The 27,126-nt window shown below is 47.3% G+C and overlaps 1 protein-coding gene across 1 annotated transcript in view; it reads right to left on the minus strand.

Annotated features, from left to right (window-relative positions):
- The window catches only part of CACNA1C (calcium voltage-gated channel subunit alpha1 C), a 589,282-nt gene that overhangs the window by 106,847 nt on the left and 455,309 nt on the right, over positions 1–27,126 (minus strand). The window contains exons 10-14 of the mRNA XM_087814454.1: positions 25,871–25,945; positions 23,352–23,442; positions 16,105–16,131; positions 8,055–8,215; positions 6,574–6,799 (exon numbers count right to left, since the gene is read on the minus strand). Of these exons, the coding sequence (XP_087670580.1) occupies positions 6,574–6,799; positions 8,055–8,215; positions 16,105–16,131; positions 23,352–23,442; positions 25,871–25,945 (580 nt within the window). The remainder of the gene's footprint in view (positions 1–6,573; positions 6,800–8,054; positions 8,216–16,104; positions 16,132–23,351; positions 23,443–25,870; positions 25,946–27,126) is intronic.

Genomic DNA, 27,126 nt, shown 5'->3' on the forward strand with positions numbered 1-27,126 from the left:
CAATGAGAAGAGGCTACTTGCACCCCCGTGTCATTTCTTTTCCGATAGGTCCCCTAAACTCACGAGTAGAGTTTCTGAGACTCCTGACTGTCCCACTGCCAGACCACGTGTCAAACTATTATGTAGCAAGAGAAGAGACTGGTGGTTGCCAGAGGCAGGGGTGGCGGTGGGTGGGCTGAAGGGGTGAAGGGGGTTAAAAGGTACAAACTTCCAGTTAAAAAATAACTTGGTCACGGGTATGCAATCTACAGCACAGGGACTGGAGTTACTAATACTGTCCTGCATGTTTGAAAGTTGCTAAGAGAGTTTAATCTTAAAGATCCTTCCATCACAAAATTTTTTTTTGTAACTATGTGTGGTAATGGATGTTAACTAGACTTACTGTGGTGATCATTTCACAACACAGCAGTCTCCGCATAGCCTCAGGGGATAGGTTTTAAGCCCCCCGGTAGATGCTTGAAACCACAGATAGCACCGAACCCCATATATGCTATGTGTTTTCCTACGCCGAAGTACACTTTATGGCTTCTCTTTGGCATATGTGAATTGCCTATATCACTACTCTTGGGCTTTGGGGCATTATTAAGTAAAATCAGGGTAACCTGAACACAAACCCTGAAAGAGCACGACAGTTGATCTGATAACTGAGACTAACTGAGCACGTACAGCGCTGGACTAAGGGACAATTCAAGTCCCGGGTTGGACAGAGGTGGTGCTGCACAAGATTTCATCACATTCCTCAGAACACTGTGCAGTTTAAAATTACGAATTATTTCGGGTATCTTCCACTTAATATTTTGAGACCGTGGTTGACCTCAGGCAACTGAAACAAAGAAACCATGGATAAGGGAGACTACTGTATATACAAATATCAAATCATCCTGTTGTACACCTGAAACTAATATAATGTTATATGTCAATTATACCTCAATATAAAAAAAACAAAGAAAAAAAATAAATGTGTCTATTTACCCTACATGGCAATGGCTTTGAGACCCTTGGGGTAGGATTTCCAGAAGAGCACTGGGAACATGCGACTCCTTTTAGGAAGAAGTCCCATGCAAACCAAAGACCACGGGCTTGAGGGTCCGAGGCAGTCTTTGCTTAAGAGACAAACTGTAGCCAGGTACACTGGCGCCACCCACCTGTCACACAGGTAAGATGCGGTTGAGACAAATGGACATCGTTTGCCTTCAAACTCTTGTTGCTTCCCATTCAATCCCGGGCAGGGTGGGGGTTCGCCTGTGGCTGGCCCGCCACCTGCACTTTTGTCCCTTCGAGCATCATGAGGGTACCCATCCCAGAATGACCCCTTTCGTGGAGACAGCCAGTGTGCAGGCCCTCGAGTCAGCGCTGCCTTCTCCACAGACCCTGGCCTGCGAGCTCTTTAGGCATTTGCCTCTTTAGTAATGGCCCTTTGTGAGCTCTGAGCCTCCGTGGGCCTGAGAAGAGTGGGGCCAGAAGGTGGGGGGAGAGGGAGGGGGCCGGATCTGATGCTCTCAGTGATATCCCAGCAGGGCAATGCTGCGAAGAGGCCGCGATTCACCTGCGAATCTGCACCTAGTCAGCCCAATTTCACATTTCAGGGCCGGGGTAGGGAGCAGAAGGGGAAAAACAGTAAGAGAAAGAAAGGGAGCTTAAGGTTTAAGAGGGAAACAGCAAGGTCTAAAGGGATTTTGGTGCACTAAAAACCAATTACATAAAAATGGAGGTACAATTAGTAAATTGGAATTATATCCAGATTTAATCTAACTGAATCTCTTCTCCCTCCCCCACGTCAGACTGGGCTGACATAGAGCAGACAAACTAGGTGCTGAAACTCAGCAACATTTAGAGCCCCGTCGAAGCAGGAGAAAGAACCCAATCCATCAGTGACCGGAAGGCCCACTGTCATGGGTGATTTTCCCAAAGATGACAAGGACTTTGGTCACCTGCATGCCTCTCCGTTCTCACTGAGGTCAGAATCCTGCCTTCCCTATTCTTTCCCATTCCAGAACGTCTCACTGGAAGCTCTGTGAAGACTCAGAAATCAGCTGACTTACAGTCTGGTGCAGGGTTCCTAGTCTTGTTTTTTATTTTTTAAGTGAGACCCACAGAATGGATGACACTCATATGCACAGTATACTTCCTAAGGCATTCTCAGATTTTCACAAAACACAAAAAAATGTAAGCACATCAATAATTCCTTTTCTTCATATACCGTCTTAAAATTCATCATACACCGGACTCCCTTCAGGCAGCATGGGGGAGCTGTAGGTCCACCCTGCTCTTGCCCATTCACAAAAGCATTTGGGAAGGCAAGTAACCACGAGGAAGGGTGTTACAGAACAATACTGAATTTACTTCTATTTTTTTTAAAAAGAAAACCCACATTTTAATATTTTAGCTCTTAGCAAATTATTTGCTATACACTGTCCGACTGCTCTGGACATACTGCTGTGTCATGACATCATGGCTGAGCCACTGGTCTAGATCAGTATTGCTGACTCTCAGACCAAAGGCCCTGGGGTGGGAAGGGCAGCTTGGAATTACAGGGTGAAATCCATGGATCCTGTGTTCACCAAGCATCACAGCACTCTAAATAAATAGCTCATCTTGAATTTACACCACCACCCTCCAAATACATACAGGTGTGTAGGGATTAATATGATCCACCTTAATTTAAAAATTACTGAATTCATAGTAGCTCTTTATTGTGAGATTTCTCAGTCAAGAACTATCAAAAGTACAATCTTAACATGGTTAGGTTAGGGGCTACAGTACAGAGAAGAGGGTGGAGACGTAAGAATCAAGGTTTTGCCCTGGCTGGTGTGGCTTAGTTGGTTGGAGCGTCATCCAGTACATCAAAAGGTGCTGGGCTCCATTCCCGGTCAGGGCACATACCCGGGTTCCAGGTGAAGAAAAAAGAGAATGAAGGTTTCCAATTATATATAAAGGTTCAGCTTTTTAGGCAAAAAAGTGGACACAGAACAGCACCAGAAAATTAGGCCAGTGTTTCTCAAAGTGAGGTCACTGGACCACTGCATGGAACTCTCCAGTTGCTGGTCAAAATCTCTAGAGGTGGGTCCTTAATGAGACCTAATCAGTTCAACCAAGAGAATCACAATCACTGGCTCAGAATACACTGTGAAAAATAGCAGTGAGACATCGCAAGGTACTCTCCAAGAGATTTTAAAAGAAGGAGAGATACACTTGTTTGAAGGCCAGACCGTACACAGATGACCTGTCTCAAGGGACCGCTGGGCCCACCCCAGTCCATATCGTAGGCATTCTCTTGGTCTCTGGAGTGCATTAGAGACAAGGTTCACAGGGAGCATGGGATTCCCCCACACAGTTAGTCTTTCTGTTGTTTTCCAAAAGCCCCCAGGGAGTTTAGAGACTGGAAAACAGGGAGATGATGGTCTCTGCCAAAGCACTTCCAATTAGATAATGAAATTATTCTGTTTACAGAGTTTGTAGAGATATGAAAATAATACTAATTTTTCTCATGGAGGGACTATGGGAGATAAAGATAGATTTAAAAAAATTATTTCTTGGCAATAGTTTCAGATCAGAACTAGATAAATTGTTGATTAAAAATAGAATGAATGTTAAATCTCTTCAAGATTCTATGACAATATCTAAAAGCAAAATTCTTTTATATAGGAATTAAAAATAAAACAAATCCCCAAACACATGGACTTTGAGAATTATTTAAGAGTCATAAGAAACTCCAAATTAAAAATAATTATCACCAGATCCCAGGAGGAGAAAGTAGAATCAGCAATTATCTAGCAACCAGAAGTAGTATGCTAAAAGCCCCCGAGTTCTATCTCAGGGACGCAGACAACAAGCCAGTTTAGCTGTCAACTCTGCAGCTCATGGTCATGAACTGCATAGAACTAGAAGTCAGAATTGCAAGCCAGGCCCACAAATGTGCCTTTTAATCCCCTGAACAGTTTGTGTGGCCTTGGACAAGTGCCTTACCTTTCTAAGCCTCATCTGCAAAGTGGGAATGATAATAGTAGTCCAGCCCCACCCTCTCTTACAGGTAACTGTGAGGATTAATGGAGCAAATGCACATGAGGTTCAATCACACTGTCTGGCACAGAGCTAGCCTTGATGCAAGTTAACAATGATTGTCATTATATTTCTGCTACTTTTATTTTAAACCAAGAATTTCCTGTAAAAAAATTTTAGAGAAAACACTCAAAGTGTTTCTGCATACACTGTGAGTGCATTATCTGATATTAAAGATTCCCCAGGGGTGCTCTCCTGTTCCCAATTCCCACAGGGCTTGACACACAGTACTACACGGTGGACAAACAAAAGTAAGCGTGTGTGTATATGTTGGCCACCCTGAGCTCTTTTCTCCTTCCCTCTCCTAATATCAGCAATTATAATGAGATTCATAATAAATGCTCCAGAAGGTGAACACTTTAAACACCTTTTCTCTTCTGACCCTCAACAACGCCGCAGGAACAGTGTGTACGTGGCCGTTGCTGAGAACACTTTGCAGAGAACGGTAACACCTCGGGATGTTTTATGGGCCCCCGATGACTCAGTCAGTCACGTTCAGAACACTCAGAGCAGCGTCTGCTTAGCTCCAGGTCCTTGAATGGGAGCTACCCACGCCAGTGCCTTCCTCTAACACAATCCGGACGATGGTCTCAGCGCTCCTGTTATCAGTCACGCTCCCAAAGCAGAGACTCTTCGGGAGGGAAGGCTTGTATCTCTGGGGGGCACAGTTTGAACTCCCTCCCTGACAAGTGTTTCTAATATGGGTTGATCACAACCCACGGTGAGAAATATATATTATACTGCAATTCAGATGTATGTGCCAAAGATGATTAGGAAACAATGTGTGCGCGCACTCGAGGCCTTCTGATGTTTTCTTATTCTACTTCATTTTTTCATGAAAACCAAGGATGTGGAGAAATTGGAACCTTCATACGTCACTGATGGGAATGTAAAATGGCCTAGTCTCTGGAAAACAGTGATGTGTCCTCAAAATCTTAAACAGAGAGTTATTAAATGACCTGGACATTCTACTGCTAAGTACGTACCCAAGAGAAGTGGAAACATACTTATATACAAAAACCTGAACATCAGTTGCATTATTCATAGTAGCCAAAAGGTAGCTAATAAACCAAATGTCCCCCCGCCGAGCAATGAGTAAACAAAATGGGGTATATATCCCTACGATGGAAGGCCACTCGGCCACAGAAAGGAATGGAGTGCTAGCCACGCCACAAAGCGGGGACACCTGAGACCATTACGCCAGGTGAAAGAAGTCAGACACGAACACCACGCATTGCGTGAGTTCACACAGCTCAACCGTCCAGATCGGGCAAATCCACAGGGATAGAAAGTAAATTAGTGGTTGCTACTGGGAGGAAGGTGGGTGAATGAGGAGTGGGTGTGGGGTCTCTTCTTGGGGTGATGAAAATGGTCTAGCCTTGGCTGGTTTTGCTCCGTGGTTAGAGCTTCGACCCTCGAACTGAAGGATCTTGGGTTCGATTCGGGTCATTGGCATGTACCTCAGTTGCAGGCTCAATCCCCAGCCCTGGTCGGGGTGCATACGGGAGGCAACCAATCGATGTGTCTTTCTCACATCGATGTTTCTCTCTCTCTGTCTCTCCCCCTCCCTTCCATTCTCTCTAAAATATCAATGGAAAAAATATCCCTGGGTGACTATTAACAATAAATAAATAAAATGGTCTAACCAGACTGTGGTGATGGCTGCAAAACTCTGAATACATATAAACAATGAATTGTATAAAGAGAGTATGTGAATTATATCTCAATAAAGCAGTTTAAAAATGATGGTTGTAATCCAATAAACTGACTTCGTCATCCCAAATGGGTCACAACAGTTGAAAATGATTGTCCTAGAGCAGGCCTCCCACTCCCGTCCCCTGCCCCCGCCTGTCCTCTACAGGAGAATCCCTGCTTGACCTGGCAGATGGACAGAGGGAGGGATGAGCGTGTGGAAGGAGGGATGAAGCCCTCTGTGGCACAATATCCGTCGCCCTTCCTCAGTTGAGGAACCTCGACTGCATCTGTGGCAGCACACGCCCAGGTAAAGACCATGTCTCTGCCTCTCACAGAGGGGTGGCCATGAGGACAGAGCTTGTGGTGAGATTTCTGGGAGAGCTCTGGAGGGAGCTGACTCAGTGGGGTTGGTGTCACCTTTGCCACTCTCCCCACTCCTTTCCTCAAATTGGAACATGATGGTTCAATCTCCAGAAGCCACCTTGTGACCTTGAGGTGGAAGGCAGGCCTAAGGCTGGCAAAGCCAAGAACAGGAGACTGGGTCCCGATGCCTTCTTGAAGGCACCTGGGCTGCCCACCTCCGGGCTTTCTTCATGTGACTGAGCAAATCCCTAATTTGCTTATACCACTGAGCTGTCTCTGGTACCAGTAGTCAAAGGGATTTCTAAATGACATGCCATCTAAATGAATCAAAGCTCCTGCACTGCTGTGAGCTGAGGACAGACCCATCTAGAAAGAGCAGCGGCTCACCCACCCAGGCTTTTGGGCCGCCCTGCCACCTGAAGAGCTTCTCCGAGTCCCGTGTCTGAAGGGAAATACCTGGTGATTTTAAATATCCTCAGGAGCCGAACGCATCTCAGCACAGAGATGCCCAAGGGAGACATAACCTTGGTCTCCACCAGGATGGTCTCCAGGATGCCCCCGCACACGATGAAGCAGTCGAAGCGGTTGAAGAGGGACACGAAGTAGGCCTGCAGGCCCAGGCTGTACATCTTCAGCAGCATCTCCGCAGTGAAAAGGGCCAGGAGTGCCTTGTTGGCCGTGTCTGGCAGGTTCAGGAATAGGGTGGGATCCAAACAGGTATGAGAGGAAGGAAAGCGGGGAAGGAGGGGAAAGAAAACACAGTAATTAACACCACTGGAAGAAAAAAGAAACTCTCCCTTCCCAGCCAGGACACCTCTCCATCCACTGCCTCCAAAACAGAACAATTAGGGCCAAATCAACAGGAAAGGGGTATTTAGTTTTAAGCACAACAAGTATTTATTAAGTACAGCAGTCCCCCCTTATCCTCGGGAGATACGTTCCAAGACCCCCAGCGGATGCCTGAAACCGCGGATAGTACTGATTCCTATGTACACTGAGTTTTTCCTTTAACTGTATATACATACCCTAAGAGTGTGAGATTTCACTATACTACTTAGAATAGTGTGCAACTTTAAAATGTGTGAATTGTTTCTTTATGGAATTTTTCCATTTAATATTTTCAGACCGTGATTGACTAGAGGCAACTGAAACCTCAGAAAGTGAAACTGAGAATAAGGGGGCTACTGCATCTACTCCAAAGGCTTTGCAGGCCTTGTTTTCTTTCTCCTCACAGCAGCTCTGTGAGGCAGGTATTATTGTCATCATGCCCATTGTTCAGATATAAGAAGTGAGGCTCAGAGAGATGAGTAACCCACCCAAACCAGCAAGCCAAGAGGTGAAGCCGGGCCACCCGAGTCTGGGATGTAGCCCCTGTGACTGCCTGGCTCCCTGGGAGTGGTGCCGAGGCCCTGGCTAGTGAGATCCTCTCCAAGGGGTCCGGGGAAGGGCATGGGCACTACCTGCCCACTGAGGACAGCTTCCTGTGCTCAGGCCACTGCTGTCCTTTCCCCTGCCTTTTGTTCACCTCATCCTCACATGTGCTGGGAAGCCCACCGGGACCTACCGCCACATATACCTGGATGCAACAGTAAAGCCCGAAGGATTGAAAATCCATTCTGGGAAATTGGCAGCCGAGGGTGTGAGATAGCCAAACAAGGTGCAGAATGTGCCCTTGTCACCTGGACCCAACAATGACTGTTGGGACAGGCAGATCCTGTGGACCCAGCTGGTGAGCCACACCTATTTATAACAAGGTTGTGCATTTTACTGTGCGGCTTTCAGGCTGCCAGGCCCTTGGTGTACCCAGCATGGCACCTGGGAAGAGCTGAGGCCACTGACTGCTTTCCTGTCCACCTTCTGCCTGCGGCTGTCCCCTCCCTGGGATTCAGGGCTGAGCTGGCCAGTGAACCAGGATGGCGCCAGGTGCTGCCTCTCACCTTGGACTTCTGTGAGCCAGTGAGGCTGGTTGTAATGCTCTGAGGCAATGGTGAGCGTGTTGAGGAACACCAGGAAAATCACCAGCCAGTAGAAGACGTTGGACTTGACTGCGGCGCGACACTTTCTTCTGCAGAACCGATTCCACCGGCGCCAGTAGCGACTGGAAAGGGTGGGAAAGGAGAGAAGGGTGGGAGGAAGCGGGCTATGAAATTCACATTTCTTGCAATCTGAAAGGCTCCACTGTGGTTTCCTTTCACCTCTTGACTGACTGGCCTCACTAGAGCAGTGCGGCCTGCTGCCGAGGAGATAAGCTTTCAAGTTAATGGGGAGCTGCCTCTTAGCTTTGTGGCCTTGGGTATGTCCCTGCTCCTCCCTAAGCTTCAGTCCTCTCATCTGTGAAATGGGAACAGGGCCAATAGCACAGGATTGTTGTGGGAATTGATGGAATACTGTCTAAGGTGTCTAGCATAAAGCTGAGGGTGGTCAAAAATGGACAATATTTTTTTTTAGAATAGTGGCATTGTTAGGAATAGTTCTGAAGTATTAGTAGTGATGGTAGTAGCAGGACTCGTAACAGTTACCATTAACAAAACCTCACATGTACTCGGTACCATAGTAGACACTTCTCATGCCTTCTCCCTAGTTCTTAAAGAACTCTGCAAAGCAGGCATTATCCTGATTTTGAGGAGGAGGAACCAAGGGCGGTGGGGGTTAAGTCCCCTGAGCACTGTCGCACAGTGGCAGTGCCAGCCGTGTTCTTTTCCCAGCCCCTGTCTTGCCCTTACTCCATGCTGCCTCGTCTGCAAAGTGTAAGGGCTGAGTCTGGACCAGAGGCGCTTTGCTTTTTGGGGTTACAGAAACTTTTGAGAGTCTGATGAATGTTTAGATGTTCAGAAAAATGAGGGCACCCCTCCACACACACACCTCTACATACAAGCTCACGCAGCACCCGGCCCCTTGAAGCTCAGCCACGGTCCATGCAATGCTCCGTGGTCTCCTGGTTAGAGACTTTGTCCGTGATTCTCTAACCTGGCTGTGCACAGAGTTACCTGGGAAAGCTTGAAGAGATACCTGAGAAACGCCCCCTGTACCCAGGTCCTAAGCCCAAACCAATAAACTCTGATTTTCTGGGGGCTGGGTACTTTCTAAATATCAAAAAAATACCACTGGTATTTTTAAAATTCCCCAAATGATTCTACTGTGCAACCATGACTGAGAACCACCAAGAAAAGAGTCACATCTTATAATTTTATGGTGGAGCATTTTAAAGCTTTTCCCTGATTTCACCCTCATGATGCAGAGAAAATATACAGCTCTATGTGGTAACTCTGTTGACCAAACGCTTGCCAAGCGCCTGCACTGCAAAGGAGAGGAGGACCGGGTGCTGGCGCGGTGCCTGGGGGGAGCTGCAGAGGGCCGTGCTAAGGACTTCGAGAGGGAAAATGACAGGACGAGATTTGATTTCAAAGCCAACCAACCAACAGAAACAGCCACTCTGTCAACTTCTCCACAAGCAACAGGATGAAGAATGCTCTCTCGGCCGTGTGGGTTGCAGAGGACGAGGCAGTGGCTTTACTCATGGAAAAGAGGACACTGAGTTGACACCAATTTTGGAGGCAAAACCAAGAGGCCTCTGCACCTGACTGGAAGTGCAGGGTGAGAGAGAAAGGGACAGAAGGGATGGTCAAGTTCCTAGCTGGGGCGATTAGGAAGAGGGGCTCGTCTAACCGATGCAGGTACAGATAAGGAGAGGTGCTCTGGGCAGGGAGGTGGCTCTGAGGAGAAAGGTGGGGCGCTCGGCTCAGGAAATACATCTGAGGGGCTCGTAGGACATGTGGAGAGAGACCCAGCAGGCAGCTGAAGATGGGAGAAATAGACGGTTTGGGTAATAAAAAAGGCAGAGTGAGAAACAGAATTGTGGAGGAGTTGTCCATGAACATCTGTATTCACATCTGTATTCTAGGTTTCCAGGGACGGAGACCTCTGCTGTTTAAGGCTCCCTTCACCCATTCCAGATTGCTTCTACCTACTGTCCATGAAAAATCCTGTTACCAAACCTTGGTTAAAATCTACGATGAGATTAGAGAAGTGAGGAGTATATCTACAAAGGGTGTGGTTTCCTGAGAACCCTGTTTTTGGTTTGCAGAGCAGGGAGGGAAGAAAGGGTTAACTAAGCTGTGTTCTGCTCTGACCTCTGTATTATTGTGGGTACTAGAATGCCCTCTCCAGTGAGCACCACATCTTTGTAGGGGACACTAACCTGCTACCTGGGGGAAATTCACTACACAGAGAAGAAATTCTCAGGGTCAGAAAATTACAGTTTCCAAATGCACTTAGGGAGGCTTGCATCCTCACACATACTACCCTGGGCAAGCGTGAGGATGCGAGAGGGTGAAGGGAGGGGTGCAGGAAGGGGACAAGAGTCCCAGGTGGTTGGTCCTCAGTGAGCGGTGACTTTTGGAGGTGGCCAGACCTCGGTACTGAGTTGTCTTTCTGGCCTAGGCAGAACGCTGCTTCTTTCCTGCTACTGTGGTTATTAATATTGTAGAGAAATCTGGTAACACAATTTTTTCCCTGAAAAATCTTCAGGACAAACTCATACCTGACCTTAAATAGCTTACACTATAGTTTCCAAAAATTGCTTTAAATAGATACAAGGTAATGTTCCAGACATCGCTGGTACTTGTTGTTCAGAGTCTAAAGGAATCAAGTTTACTTTCAGGACATGGGAGCCAACTTGGAGTCAGTTTATGCTGAGAATTTAGATTAAGCTCCTCTTTCCCCAAGTTCGGGGGTAGTGCCTGTGGGATGTGACATGGTCAGGCCTGTGCATGGGTCTGGAACGGCTCTGCTCAAACCCCTGAAGGAGAGGCTGTCACAGACAGGCCAGTAGCTCCTAAGTGTGCTGTTCCCGTGCACAGCCATTCAGGAGAGTCACGTGGACCTGAGCTGGGTGGGGGTGGGGGTAATCACTACCCCAAGAAAGTATTTAAAGATAATTATACACCTCCCACTCTTCAAAATATAGCTTTGCTTGACAACTGGTTTCCTGGCAACGCTTCCTACTGTGTAATAAATGTAATGGTTTATTAGAATGTGTGAATTTATTTGTGTTTACATATGCATGGAGGATATAGAAATTAAATGATAAAATAGGGAGGAGAAATGTGCCTGCTGTTTACGGTCCCCTCACACTAACTGGGAAAGTCATTTACTCTAGAAATAGAACTTTCCATATGTAGACATAGGCTAGAAGGATGGATAGGGCTGTCCAATCCACTTCCACACCGCTGCCTTCCCACAGGAAATTTCTGCTCACTCACCCCAACCTCCTTACCTCTTCCCAATACTGGGCCCTGCTCTTGCGTTTCCACCTACAGGGACTGTACCCCAAGCCTCAGGACCCCCCTTCCATGTCCTGTCCATCCAGCTTCTCCATGGTGCACTTTTCTAGTCTTCCCATACTGAACTGCCAGACTCATTGGTGGCCTTACTGTAGTTATATATTCAAGAAATGCTTACTAACCCCCTACCATGGTTAGTACTAGCTGGTCAGCAGCATGATAGGCACAGCCTTTGTCTGCATGAAACCCATGTGGGTGATCAGATCACTAAGCAAGGAACCGCAGAGGCGCTTAATGCCAAGGGGGCTCAGCAGAGCACATCAACAATGGGCATCCTAGCCAGCCACAGAGGAGCCAGAAACGGTCCCCAGAGGAAATGGCTTCTCAGTTATCTTGTACTGTATGGCTCCCCAGTGAGCTCATAGGTCCTTGAGGGGAAGGCACCATGTCTTGCACTTTGTTAGAGATGCACAGTACAGATCCGTCCCCCTCACATGGTCAGAGCATCTGCTGACACGCTGGCAGAGCTGCAGAAACAGGCTCTCTGCAGACTTACTGCCTCTCACGACCCAGGGATGAGGGAGGGTGTGAGGACAGGGCAGTGCTCCTGAAAGATCTTGCTTGGCATACAATTTTTGACAGTCATCTAGAATAACAGACGACGTCAAAATGGTAGACACTTCAGGCTTTTTCTAGTGGCTACAGAACTGAGAACAAGCAACACAGCAAATCATTACATTTAATTATTTTATATATAAGTAACTTAAAATGGACTATTAGAGACAGTGGGCAAGTCTGGGTGCCTTGCTGCTCATGGGACAGCAGAAGTGAAGGGAACGCTGGAGGCACACTGCACTGAACACAGTGCAAAGCAGTCCTCCGGAATTCTAGAACCGTGGGTCCACTCAGAACTGTAAAACGGGAGTCTGGAAGCTCCAGCAGGTTACCGGATTAATCCCTTTAACATGCATAAGACTTTCTGAATCATTTGTTCCCAAACTGTTTAAATCCTGTTCCAAACAGTGAGCCACAAATGTTGCAAAATTCCTTATTGTAGCTAATTCCTAATATTATAAGTCATTACTTTGCAGAATTTTCCCTAAAAACTCTGTTCTAATATTTCTTTTACATAAAGTGTACCTTTGTATCACTCAGTTTTGCAAATTCCAGAATAGGCCAATTTGAAGCTCAAATTCTATTACTTGTCATGGTTAAACTGAGTAAATGATCAGGAGTACTTGGATTTTTTTTAACTCAAATTTTGGATTATTTTTCGTTTTATGGAGTAAAACTGTTTAAAAGGTTATTTCTGAGTTGCAAAAATTCTCTCTCCATTTTTCCCCTGTCTTATCTGGCTTTCTCCTGTATTCTCCCATTCAATCTTGGCTGCTACAATCAGACATCAGAAAGTGTGAGGACATGTTTTCTTGCATCTGTAGTGGAAACCTGAGCAGCACATAGAAATTGCTCCGGGTCTACTTGATAATTTTCATGGCATGTTCAATCCATGGCCAGCCTTTGGTATTTTCTAAACAGACACCACCAAAGACTCTACACTCGAAGCCACCATGTGATAGCTGTTGAGCCCTTGGTGGCTACACTCTGCTGCAGTAGCCACTGGCCACTTGTGGCTACTGAGCACTTGAAATGTGGCCAGTTCAAATGAGACATGAAATAAGTATAAAATACACACTGGATTTCGAAGACTTAGCATAAAAACTAAATGTAAAATATCTCAATAATTTTGAAGTTAATTACAAGTTGAAATGATAATGTTTTAGAAACACTGGGTCAAATTAATTATATTAAGATTAATTTCATCTGTTTTTTTACTTTTTTAACATGACTACTAGAAACCTTTAAAAAGTGCAAGTGTGGCTTGCATTATATTTCTGTGCACTAGCACTGACGTAGAGCTATCCACCCAAGTCCAGGATACAGTAGCTAAGCAGAAACGGGGTGGAATGTTCCTGGGCAGGACCTTATCACTGAGATGGTACAGTAGTTAGCAGCATGGGTCCTGGCTGTGGGCTCTGACTCGGCCACATATGAGCCATGTGGCCCCGGCCTCTAAGCCTCAGTAGCCTCATCTGAAAATGTGTTTAGCGATAGTGCCAACCTACTAGTGATAAGTCTTTCGGGAATACAAAGTCTTTTCTTTGCATTCCCCTTGTATCTTGAATAGTAGCTGCAGAGGGAGAAACCCTTCCCAGAAGTCCAACAGTTGCTATACAGGAGGTTAGGTATGGAGCAGGTCGAGCCAAGTCTCAAAGCTGAGCAGAGAGTCAAAGGTTTAGGGGACCACTGTTCCTCTCCTCTTCTTCAAAAGCACAGGTTACATGAGAGATCACTGGATAAAACTGCTCCCAGAGTCTGCTGAGTAATCTCTCATTAGACAGAGTCCATACAAATACGTAATTTCTTGTCATCCTCCAGATCATATTGATCTATTTATTCATTCACTCATTCATTTGTTCATTTATGATTCACTGATTTGCATGTCATGAGAATGATGTTTTGGAAATATTTTCAAATGTATTTTTATCCTTTTCTACTATATGTATGGGGGCTTTGGAATTAGCAGAAACACAAAATGCTTTCTCAGCTTTGCTGTCAGATTAGATATTTTGCTTGAGTATGTGTCAAACCTGTTGTCTTACTGAGGCAAGACTGTTCATTCACTCAGCAAATACAAGGGTGGGCAAAAGTAGGTTTACAGTTGTGAGTACGCGAAACAGCTTATTCCTGTAGTATTATTTATTAATTATTGTATTATTTTCCATATGAACAACTGTAAACCTACTTTTGCCCACCCCTGAATTTATTCAGTCCTGTTATGTACCAGCCGCATCTCCAGATACTGGAGATAAAGCAGCAAATTCAGGCATTATTATTGCGAGAGAAAGGACTTTTACATTCTTAGAGCTCCCTTTCATTAATAAGAGTGAGGCCTGAAATACTTGGCCCTTGATTTTTTATGTAAAAGGAGTCTTGAGAGAAAGAGGAGGGGAGAAAAGCCTGTGTCTTCCAGTTCTAGTGGAAATATGGGAGAAAGGGGGTGTCAGAAGTAGAGGAGGAAGGCAGACACCAGAGTCCTTGGTGTCCGGCCTAAGAGCTTAGAGGTCTCTTTAGTCCCGGGAAGGCCCAGGGATGGTGGGGCTGGTTGGTAGCCTCCACCGGGTGCAGTATAGGGGGTCTCCAGGACCCTGGGGGAATGTCAGCCTTTGGCTTAGAGCTCAATCTAGGCTGGTGCAGAGACAGTGATGGGAGACAGGTAGGTAGGTGAGCCTGCTTAGTGTTCCCCGTAGCTTGTTCACGGAGTGTGAGGGACCCAGAGGTGTCCGTGCACTCACATGAGGCATGGAGGTGCTAACATTGGTGGACCAACAGAGCTTGGGGATGGAGATTTCAAGATCAGTTGCAAATATGGGGGCAGTGGGCATGGATTCCAGTGGCGGGTGCCCAAACCAGATGAACCTGCTGCACCTCAGCAGGAACCAGTTCAGAGAGCAGCTCGGACTGGCCGCCACCCAGTGGAGATAAGCAGAGGACTGGGGCATTCCAGCACCAGTCCTCACCAAGCCCCATTAACATTCTAGGATTCTGAAGCCCCTGCCCCTGTGCAACTAGATTCGAGGCTGGAGAGGAACTGGGAAAGTGGAAATAATGAGACTGAATACTTTTACCTGAAGGGACTATTGAAAATACAGCTACATTTACCCAGCTGGATTAAAATTCAGTGTTATTTATGTTTTGCCAGGGAAGCAAAACATAAGCCACCAATATTTTTGGCATGGTCAAGGTTTGTGGGAGTAAACTCACATCCCCGCTTCACATATCCATCCAGTCATCCATTCAACACACAAGTACGAACAGCCTACCACTGGACAGGCACTTAGCTAGACTCTCTGGAGATAATACCTGTGAGGCAGAGCCTATTGAAGGAAACCAGCCTGTCAGCTGATTTGGTGTGCAGTATGGCAGGTGCTATGGTAGTGTTATGCACAAAGCACTATGGGAATGGAGGGAGGTAAGTAACTTCCCCTGGGGAGTTTGTAGAAGATGTCACAGATGTGGTAACATTTGAGCTTCTTAACAAAAGTCTGAGTTCTCCAAATGAAGACATGGAGACACAGTGACTTAGGCACAAGAAAGGCTCCCAGCAAAGGCCCTGATGTATGAGAGGACAGGGAACATTCCAGTAAATGCAAGTTTCATGTGGTTGGAACAAAGGGTATGTGCAGGGGAGTGTGGGGGGTGAGACTGGAAAGGCAGAAAGGGGGCTGAAGACCATAGCCCCTGTGGAAGGTTCTGGAGCCCAGCAGTGTGGTGATCCTGCGTGCTTCCCATAATCCTTAGAGCTCATATCTCACTGTGCCCCATGAACATGGCATAGTCAGGAACAGTAGTGAGCATCCACATGATACTGATTTTAACTGGAATTCATCTAATACGGAGGGAGACACATAGTTCTCACAGCCTCCTCGGGATGGTGCTGCCAAAAAAAGACTGACAGATAAAGATAATTCAACACACATCAACTGCTGGATTATTTGCTTGATATAATCCCCAAACCTTTTGTTGATAGCCATACAAAAGAGAGCAGTTACCCCCTTTGAAGAAGACCCTCACTCTACCACCTGCCTGGAGGCTGGCTGGGATAGAGCTGGTGGGCAGAAGGAAGAATAGTGTGGATCTCACTCACCTGAACTTCGACTTGGAGATTCGGTGGCTGAAAGACAAAAAGGAGAGATTAGCAAATGACACACACATTTTCTTCCATCTCAAAGACGTTCAGTAATGCCAGAGAGGTTGATGTCCCCTGTTGACTATATGTGGGCACTAGACGGATATGACTTGGAACAACTCTGGAGAGAGAAAGAACCTATTTGTCAGCATCTTCTGGTGTGTTTGTGCATTTGTATGTGGAGACTGAGGCCTGGCCCAGCCGACAGATCTATAAATCTAGTGCCTTCTAAGTGGAGTGGGAGAGCCCCGTGTTCTCAGATGATCAGCATCTCCTGTGAGGTTCTGTGAGGTCAGGTTAGGCGGCGTGTTGGGAAGGCTACACCTTGAGAAGAGCGGAGAGAAAAGGGAGGCCTGTCCTGCAGGCGGAGGATCTCACCAGCCAGAAGCCACAGGCAGAAACAAGTGGGGGAGACCCCACTGCCGACGCTGCCTACAGAGTGAAGACGAGCCAAAGGAGCCAGCTGGAAACTGAAAGGCCACGATGGTCCTGGCCTGGGGGCACCAAAATGGGCCTAAAGAAAAGCCACAGGTCCTGAGGAAAAACCCAGCATGCTGGCAGTCACGTACAGCCCTGAAGACCTGGGGGACCTTGGTCAAGAGCACAGGGCCGGTGTGCTGCTGGTTGCCTCGAAGGGTCATGTAAGGGGGAGGGTCCGTTGAAAGGTGAACATTCAAGGAGGCCCTGAGACCACCTAGTTCATAGAGGAGAGTACGGGGGAGGCTGGATGGAGGCAGCTGGGAGAGCAGGGAGGGACGGAGAGAGGAAGGAAGGGAGACAGATAGATGGAGAGAGAGAGAGGGACGGTGCAAGCACCGGAGACAAGAACTTGAAGGCAATGTGTCAGAAAGCCTTGGCCTCGAGGGAGTAACTGGAGAGATTGCAGGTGGCAATGCAGAAAGATGCAAAATGCAAGTCAGAGGTGGAAAAAGGGACAGAGACAGCAGTAGAGACAAAGAAATGCCGAGAGAAAACAGGAGCAGGGACTTGGGGAGCGACTGCTGCAAGTCTGTGTCATCCAAGCTCAGCACAAAGCGAGCTCTGTCGCATAGCAAGAAAACAACCCCTCTCATTGTTTTTTATTTAAAAAAATTACACCAGAAGATGTGACAGGTGGCAAAGCCATCGAGCATGAGATAATTATATCTCTGGGGCACTGAGAACCTGAGCCAAGTGCCTTTACTGCTCTGAACCGTTAGCTAATAACCTTTTCCCGCCTCCAAAGACTGCCTGCCAGGGCTGGAGGGTTTAATCACATGTTAACAAAGCATGTGGGAGGGGGACGGGGAGCCAGGGCAGCATTTTATTTAGAGTCACAGTTTAATGGGGAAACAAATGTTTTCCAGGTGCTAATTGGGTGGTGGGGAGCCCGGGTGCTCTGTTCTCCAGCAGTGCCTGCTGAGCACGGCACCTGCAGGTCTTCCCTGGGCTCGCTTTGGGGCAGTCACGCTCCTGGATGTAAACAGAAGTCAATGGGGATGACCATGATCTCTGTGACTCTGTCCACAGAGCCGGCCTGGCTCCGGCCTTCTCTCAGAAATGTCTCAGCCACCCTCCTGCAGTGCCCTCAGTGTAGGCCACAGGCCCTTCCCCATAAGGCTCTCTCTCAGTCCAAGTAAGTCATAAGAAAAGTGGGTTCTTAAGTCTACCACCCAGGAAACCGAAACCTGAATGTTCACATCTCCCAAGGAAATGACTCTGGGAACTGGGCACAGGGCAGGATCAGGGCTGGGGTGACCGAAATGAGGACCGGGCCTGAGATGAGTTTGAGCATGGTCATCACTATGGTCTTTACTTGGCATCTGGCACATTCTGAAGACGAGGAGATGGAACAGGACTTTCTTCCACACTTAGTTACAATTCCTGACATATAACCCTGGCCACCACACTTGGAGACTGATTTTAGGGTTGTTATTGCTGTTCTCAGGGGATTGTGAGCTTAATTTCAGGCTTTGTGAGTTCAAAACATTCATCTGTTTTTAAGCACCCCTACTTGAGAAGGGGGAGGGTGCTGTTCGAGCAGCGTGTGTCTGGAGACACGGGTAAACCCCAGCCCTTGGAGAGCTGAAATTAGAAGTTTGTGAAGCTCAAGTGCCTTGAGTCCTCCATTCTCCCTGTGCAGGTGTGAGTCGACAGTGTGACCCGCTTCAGGAAAACAGAGGGACCCTGTTGCTCTGCAGCCTTTCACCTCCTGGGAGGTGACATCAGCTCAGGGTTTGGAAAGCGATCACACCGGTCCCCTGTGTGAGTAAGCAGGCGGGGGCTTTGTGTCATAGCACTGCGGCACACCCTGGGCTTCACACGTGGCAGATGCTTCCTCCTACTGAACGGTAGAGGCCTCCAGCTTCTCCAAACCCCACTGGGGCATGTGCAACTTGCTCAGAAGGCTTACTGGCTCTTTCCATCATCCATTCTATTATTCTATTCTATTCTATTCTATTCTATTCTATTCTATTCTATTCTATTCTATTCTATTCTATTCTATTCTATTCTATTCTATTCTATTCTATTCTATTCTATTCTATTCTTCTATTCTATTCATCCCTATCTAGTGTTTTAAGTGGATTCTTAAAGAGCAGGGATGTGGAGAAAGTTAGCATTTAGCACATAAGACGATCAGAACAGTTCCACTGGGTTGGACCTGGGTTCCATTCAATCCAAGGTATGTTCTCTACCCAGGCCTCCAAGACAAATCTTCTAGGGAACCATGGGGTTTTTTTTTTTAAATTAAGGTTCAAAATTGGAGAAAACCCCCAAACTCTTTCTGTTTTGCTTAGTTACTCAATTTGCATTTGTCATTATTTGACAAATATTTGAACTTCTTGGGAGCTATTTATATTTTCAGCTTCTCTCCCCTCCTTAGAGTAAAGAGCACCATATGTTTACTACCTGCTGTGTGAAGTGGTATTTGCTGGAATTGCCCCAATTTGCCTTTAACACAAATCAGAGGGCACTGGAGTCACCATCCAGGCTGACACACACCTGACTCAACCTCCTGGGCTCTATAGCTGCAACACCACCCACAGCTGTTATTACTAGAAGGGTCACTGCAGAGCACTGCATCAGCTACTAGGTACTGAACTCAGTTGTCCCCATCCCTGGCCAGAGTCTCCTTTTCTATTACCCCTCCTGCTCTCTCACTGAACACAACCTTTGCCCTCACTGTGTTGTCCCAATCACTCACACTCTCCCAGGGCTCCCAGGCTAATGCATACTAGACTTCCAGTTCTCAGCTTGGCCCACAGTCACGTCAGGGTTTCTCTCCACACCACACAGACCCCCACTGCCTGGGCCTTCTGCTGCGCCTGCTTGGCAAACCCCACCCTGGTTCACACCACTGTCTGTTTTTAGTGTTTCTATGCCAAAAAGCCTGCCAAAAAGTGTCGAATTGCTCTGCAGCTGACCTCACATTTACGATATGTCCCCACCACAGCTTCAGCACTGCTTAGCTATCTGTTTGTGGCCTCCTAGTGACTCGCTAGTTTGAACTCCTGTCCTTCAGGTTCCTAGGACACCTACCCCCACTTTTTGTGATGAGCTGACAGATCATTTGGTATGACTCCTATCATTGACTCTCTTCAGCAGAGCCTGTTTCTGATTCTATCTTCTTTATAGAACTGTAGGCTTTGAGAGCTGGGAAGGACACTTAGATGCCACCTGGATCTATGGTTCACAATTTATCAAGTAGTAGAGTGCTTTATTCATGTGAAATCTTACATGGGAGCCCCATATGTAAAAGAGGCAAGAGCGGTCTCCTGCACTAGCCCTGCAGGCGGTTCCCAGGGCCCCTCAGCTCTGCTGAGAGAGCCCTGAGGCAACCATCAGGCCAACCCTTCCTTTCCTGGAGGACTAGACTGAGACTCAGAGCAGCAGTGTTGGCTGAGGTCACAGGGCTAATTAGTGCTGCACCTTAGGGCTCCTGATGTCAGGTGTCTTCTTCCATCTTCCAGTTAGTCCCAGAGGTAAAGGAGCTCCTTATTCCTGTGTATATCAAGTGTCTCAAACTCTGTCTTTGAAGTCAAAGCCCCCCTTCTTAAGCACTTCCTTCCTAGAAGCCCTCATTTCCATTCCAGAGCTTTTAGCCCCTCCCTTTTCGTGGACTTCTTTATTGCCTTAAAAATCATCTCTTTACCACGATGAAAACAAGCCTCTTCTTTCTAAGATCTGTCCTCTCTCTCCCTTCCATGGCCACTCTTCCGGAGTGCGTGCCCTGTGCTGGCCCATTTCCACGCCCCTCCTTCACTGAGACTCAGCTCCCACGGTCATCTCCAGAGCAGAGTCCGCCCACTCCCTCCCATCCCCGCAGGCGACTCCAGCTCGAGCACCGTCACCTCAGCATCTCGCGCCTGGGTACCTGGCACCAGGCCCTTCCCTCCTGTGCCGCTTCCCTACTGGCCTCACTCCTTCTCATTCTTTTCTTAAAGTGACCCGTCAAGGACACAAAACTAACCAAACCCACAGCTCCACATTCCATGACTTCTCAGTCTTCTGACAAAGACTAAGATCATCAAGGGGTCTACCAGGCCCAGCCCCATCTCCAGCCTCGACTCCCGTCTCCACTCGTGTCACACTGGCCACACTGGCCTTCCCTCTGTTCCTCCACTCAAGGCCTTGAAATGCGCTGTTGCCTGACTGGAACCTCTTTCCTGCTCTGCACCTCAGTGATGTGTGTTCAACCCTTCAGTTCCGAGCCAAAATTTTATTTCTGCCCAGGAACTGTTCCTAACCTGCTAGTTGAAGTCAGGTCCCTCCCTCTGTCATTAACCCCACACTATAGTTACTCTTCCTTCTTAACTCACCCCAATTTCAATGACTCATTTACTTAACGAAGGTCAATTTCACACAGATTATGACTCCAATGAGAGGGTGTCGACGGGCTCTACTGCTCTCCTGACCAGAGCCTAGCTCCACGCTGGGCACACTGCCGCCTAGCACAAGTACACAGCTCTGTCTTGACGTCCTTCCTCCAGTGGTTTCCCGCAAGTGCTGCTGTTCCCCTAACCCCTCCTCACCTGTTTCATACACTTGCTCTTATTCTACTGTGTGTCCGTGTCCCGAGGTTCTGCCTCCATTCCTCTAAGAACAACTCTGCTCTATGACTTCATGAATAGTTTTTATACCGATAACCTCAAACGTGTGACTCCATCTCTATACAACTGGCCTCTCACTGTCTCCTTAGCACACACTGCTCTTTGCCTCCAGCCTGTTCTCACGCCATCTCTCCTACCAGGAATGTTGGCAGTCTCATCCCATAGTTGTCTGAGGTGGGGGAAGGGGGTGAGAGATGGGGAAAGACCATCATTTATTAGAAATGTATTATAATTCTGGCACCATGACCAGGTAGGTATTTTATATGCATAGCATAGGTGTATAAATGTGGACATTCGTGGGGATAACAGGGACTATTTATACAGAGCTCTGGAAGCCTGCAGAGCATGTCCTCAAGGCAATAACAGATACGAGAGAGACTGCCAGCTCCCCTCTGTGGGAGGTAATTGTGTTCTTCCAACAGAGCCTTGTGCTCTCCTGAAATGTACTCCCCAGTGGCTTCCTGGTGCCAGGTCCTCTGTCCCTCCTGGCCTGTACCTTGGGCCATGCCCAAAAGCCAGAGTTGCAGGGTCCTGAATCATCTTCTCTCCAACCCCCCTTGGTGTCAAGATCACAGAAAGCCCTAGAATGGATGGACTTCAAAGGCTCTCCCTAATGTGGCTGACTGGGGCCCACATTAGAAACTCAATTGCTTGTTTTGTATGGTTCCAAAAGAAGAAAAAGGGGGAAAGGCTTGGACTGCTGCTTAAAAATGTAATTAGCACTGTATTTTAACAACAGTTTGACAATAATTGCTTCCCAACAATGCTGAGAAACCTGCAGTGCAGACTCCCCGGTGCCGCTGTCACAGTGAGTGATTCGGAAGGCCCTGGGAACCCTGGAAACAGGTCACAGAGCTGGTCTGTGCCTAAGCCTCGACTCCCTTCTCCTTCGGCCCACAGGTCATTCTTGAGGCCAGCGTGGCTTATGTTTAGACTCAGCTAACCTTTTGAAAAGGGTTGGGTTTGCCCAGACCATTGAATCATTTCAGAGAGGAAGGGAGAGAAGATGCTGTTTTACTGATAGAGTGATCTAGAAACTTGTTTTTTTTTTGACTGGTCCTACTCAGAGCCTTCCCTCGGCAATGCCTCCCAGTGTCCAGGTGAGTTTACAGTTCTTATACCTCCCAGGCAGTAGAAAAGCAGTCTCCACTTCACAAAAGCAGTCTCCACTTCCCAAAGTGGAACCTGATTTGTCCAGGAGGAGGCCTCATGCTCAAGGTCAATATGATTCCCTGGCAGAACACGATTTTAATCTTTGAACTCAGCTTTCTAAGGCAGTGGCAATGAAACCAGCAGTTTGCTTATTTTTAGCAGGTAAACTATTTTTTCCCCTTCACTTATTTTTTTAAGGGGCATATTTCTCAGGGACTACTGGTTTTCATTTTTAAGACTGGGCTAAGATGGGTGATTGTGATAATCCATGTGTGAGCTGTTCCTCCTCAAACCTGGCCCCATCCCAGGCCAAGGTCAACTTGTTGAAGCCAGAGCCTGGGGTTCAACCCAGGGAAAGGGAATCCTGAACATCTAGGCTTGTGCTTGTGCTAGGGGAGCCAGCCGTGGTCTAGGCTAAGCACAGGTGAATTTATTAACTCCAGTTTGCATTTCAGGCACCTGCTTCCCTTCACTGGATGGGTAACTTAGAGATGCAGACAAGGACCATGTTTATCACCTCTTAGTGTATTTTCTGACCTGTTTGCTTTCCTTCCAGGTCACTTTTATCAGAATGGAAAGGGTGGTTAGCAGAACCCAGGGACCCTAACAGAGCCATCTCTTGTAAAAGGGGGTGAGAGAAGCTGGAAAGAGACTTCACAACCACCCTCAATCCCACGCACACACTCTCTGTATTTCTCTGATGTGTTGGAAAAGAGCTCAAAATCCAAGAGCTGGAGCCTTATAGAAGTGCTGAGTTGAGGAGTGGTCTCAGTTTAAGACTCATTCCCAGCCTAGGGACTGTACTCACCCCAGCCCTCCGCTTCTTGCACAGGTTTCTGTTTCCTGCTGTGCTCTGATCTCTGCCCAGCCCAGGGATGAGCCATCCCATTCTGACTTCAGGACACAGCTTCCCTGCCCACCCCCCAGAAAAGCCCAGCCCCTGGGCTCTCAGTGCCTACTCACGCCAGCCTGGCCCCACAGTTTTCTCCCTCGATGTCACCGCCAGCCACGTTCTCAGTGTTGACAGACTCCGTCTCACTTGTGGGCATGCTCACTGCAAGAGTCAAAGGGATGCAGAACAAGGCATGAGAGTGGGGAGAAGAAGGGGAGAGAAGAGCATTAGTTTGCAGTCCACCCAGTCCCAGGAGGAGTGCTTCTGGGAGGAGGGGAGCCAGCAGCACCTGCTGGTGAGGGGTAGGGGTGCTGCTGGGAGCAGGCTGAGGCCCTGGCACTGCCCTGGCCAGGTTCAGGATTTCCACGAGGAGTAACATGCCTGCTGCTTGTCTAGGGTAAGTTGTACTGCCCAGGACACTCTAAATAGTGGGACTGTGGAAGGAAACCTGGTGATAAGATCATTTACTTGGAGGAGACATCGTGGAATCTCTTGCCATTGAACCTTTCTCTACCCTCAACTCTATTCCCTCAGAGAAGCTGTGCAAGCCTTTCCCTTCACATCCACTACTTGCCATAAAAGGGGAGCTTTCAGGGAAATATTTTATTTCCCTTGTGTTTTCCACCCACCAATTCTACGGGGCTCCATTCCCAAGCTTAGGGTCTGGTTTGCTTGTAGAAAGGACATTTCTGCTGCCTGCACGACCTGCTAGATAGAGAGGCAAGCCTCTTTCCTGCAGTGCATACTGGGTCCTGAGTCTGTTACGTCTAGGGCAGTACCTGGCACAGGGAGCTGGAGCAAATCACGCACTAAGGCTCAAACTAGCACTGCAGACCTCAGGAAGGAGGAACCCTGCAAACTGACTGTACTGCGGCTTGAAGATAGACTGCAAAAGCAATCTGCCCTTCCAGCAACCTTGACATTCCCACCTCAATAGACTGACCTGGGATATAAACCACCTACTTCCACTAGCACCAACCTACTCGTCTACCTCCAGTCTCTCCCAGAGGCAGCTGGGGCTGAGTTTTCAGACCAGCAGGAGTTTTCTCCTTGGAACCCATTTGATAGCTTAGAAGAAGCCATTTCTTTTATTATTATTTTTTATTTCTTTTCTACCTTCTGTTACCCTTCTAATATGACATATCAATGAGTTCCTTATTTGTGCCAACCCTTGTTCATAGCATGGGTGGTGGTTCAGCTCTCCTTGTACAACTCCTCATGTGGAGAGAAAATGACTAGCCCTCAGCAGCCAGGGAATCTGCAATTAGTGAGGGTGTGGCATCAGGTGATGTGGCACCTCGTGACAAGTCCCCAAGGAGCCACCATAGCCCAGGAAAAGACTTTTGCTGGTTACATGGATAATGTTGCTGAACATGGATCTTTCCCAGTTTTTTCTCTTGTGGGTAAACACAAGATGGGCAGGTGAGAAGAGACTCATTTCAAGAACACTGAAGATACAAAGAGAAGCCCACGACTTACTACGTGTTTGTCAAGTATGAGCAAACTTTCAGCCTTAGGGCTCATTTTCAACAAAGTTGGGTAATAAGAAATCTAGGCGCCATTTTAAATACATTTGGAGCTGGATGGGACTTTAGACGTTATCTATCTTTAACTTGTCCCCTTCACATCACAGGAAAGAGAAGTGAGGTCTAAGGAAGGGACAGGTGCCCAAGGCACACAGTGTTTGAGGTAGGACTTGGACTGGAACACAAGTGTCAGGACCCTCGGCACCATGCTCATTAGATTGTCCCAGTGTTGACCAACTCCCTTCCCTGCACTCTAGGACAAGATGAGGTCCTTAAAGCTGAATCAGGCTGTGGGGACATCATTGGAGCATGGTGAGTTGTCAAAGGGTGGTGTTGAATTTGACAGCATCTGTACTCTCTTTACAGCCCGAGGTCTGAGGGAGCTGGAGAGCAAGACCAGACTTAGGGATAGTTTTAGCACTGGGAGCTGGGAAGATAAGACTTTCAGAATTCCTTAGCCCATCCCCATTAATGAAGAAGTAATATAACAGAAGAGCCTTCAGTCTTTTGATCCATCTCTCTCTAGCCATTTCTGACCAAGGTTCCTTTAACTCTTCAGGCATCGTTAGTTAAAGAACTGAGCTGTGTACAGAAAACTACCTAACTTTGTGACACTTTGCTCCCAAAGAGCCCCTTAGGTGTGGAGTGATGTGATGGTGGTGGTGCTGGGTGTGGAAAGACAACCAAATTAGGAGTAGGCAGGCCTCGGCATCAGGAGGAACCATATTATCTTCTAAATCAAGGCACTGCCTGTACCAGTACCAAGTTGGCATTTACATGACCTTAGTCTTGGCTGGCACTATCCAAAGGAAAGATTCCATCAAGGACCAGCTGCTGACTATCATGTCTGCTGACTTTATACATTCAAAGAGATGACAAGGCAGTGGCTGTGAGTGAGACAGATTACCATCCCCTCACAAAAACACAAACCTACATACAAACACATACACACACATATATACACATATGACCACGGCATCACAAGCCATCAAGAAAAATACCCTCCCATCCAGTCCGGGATGTAGCAACACACATTACACACACAGAGCACAGGGGAACGTTACCATGGGTTTCTGTGGAGTGACTAAACCAAGCAAACTTCCCTTTCTTCTGATCGAGCAAGCCTGCTGGAGCTCCTCCTTTCCCAGACAAGATGGTCATTTTCAAGAACCAGGAACAAGACATCAATAGAGAGCATGCAGTCAGCCACGGGCAAAAGAAAGAAACAAAGAACTCAGCTTTCACATAGAACATCCATTTTCATCTCCAAAAATAAACTAAAAATTGTCAAAATCAATAAACCAAAACAAATTATAAAACGTAATAAAATAGAACCAAAATTCCAATCACATGAACTAATGACACAAAACAAATGATGGACACTGGGGAGAAGGAATTACTCCAGCAGAGGCTTCCACCTACACTGGTGTATTTGGTCAGTGACTTTGACGAGAGGGCTTCCTAGGAGGGGCCACTGTGCATCCCTGATGTCTCCTGTGGGAGGTGCCCTTTTTCAGGCTCCAGTGGGATAACTACTAAAACTATAGCATGGATGTCCTCCTTCACCCTTACCCGACAGCCAGGTGACTGGACCTCTTTCCCATCTGAGGTAAATTCCAGGGCTTCCTCACCACTTACAACCAGGACATGCCACTTGCAGGTAGAAAACTACTGTGGATCTACTTGCCCCTTTGTCCAATTCAATCATTCCATTACATTCAGTGAAGACCCATCAAATGCCGTGGGCCTGATCACATCCCAAACATATTCATATCTGTTTTTAATAGGTTTAAACAGGCAAAGAAGTTGCTCAATTACTTGTCAATGGATGGCCTTTTGAGGAGGTTTGTGTATAAGAAAGAATACTATAAGCTTTTCTTGGGCCTGGGCTGTAGCTGAAGATGGGGTTGCTGGTAAGGATGTGGAGACACTGATTGCTGCAAGTGGAACAGGGAGTCCTGTATTCTGCAATGGACTTTGAGTTCTGGATATCAAATGCTTTAGCTAATTCCTGAGAAAGAGTTTTCCCACTCCCTTTGATGGAACTGGCATTAACTGTGCCTCTGCCAGGCCCCTGTGGAGGGTGCTGGGGGCGAGTGGTGTCAGGCATAGTCACAGCTGAACCGTGAGTTGGGAAATCTCCTACCACTCATGGACAGAAGCAGTGCCCTGATGAGAAGCAGACAGGTGGCCCCATCAATCCCAGGAAAGCACATGAAGGGAAGGTCAATACAAACTTTAGGTGCTTCTTTATCTCACCCTCTTCCCCTGAAACTCGGATGGCATTCAGTGAACATCCTTGAGTGCTGCTTGTTAGTGA

This window comes from Miniopterus natalensis, chromosome 2 (assembly GCF_054644295.1).
Source record: "Miniopterus natalensis isolate mMinNat1 chromosome 2, mMinNat1.hap1, whole genome shotgun sequence".
Classification (NCBI taxonomy): Eukaryota; Metazoa; Chordata; class Mammalia; order Chiroptera; family Miniopteridae; genus Miniopterus; species Miniopterus natalensis.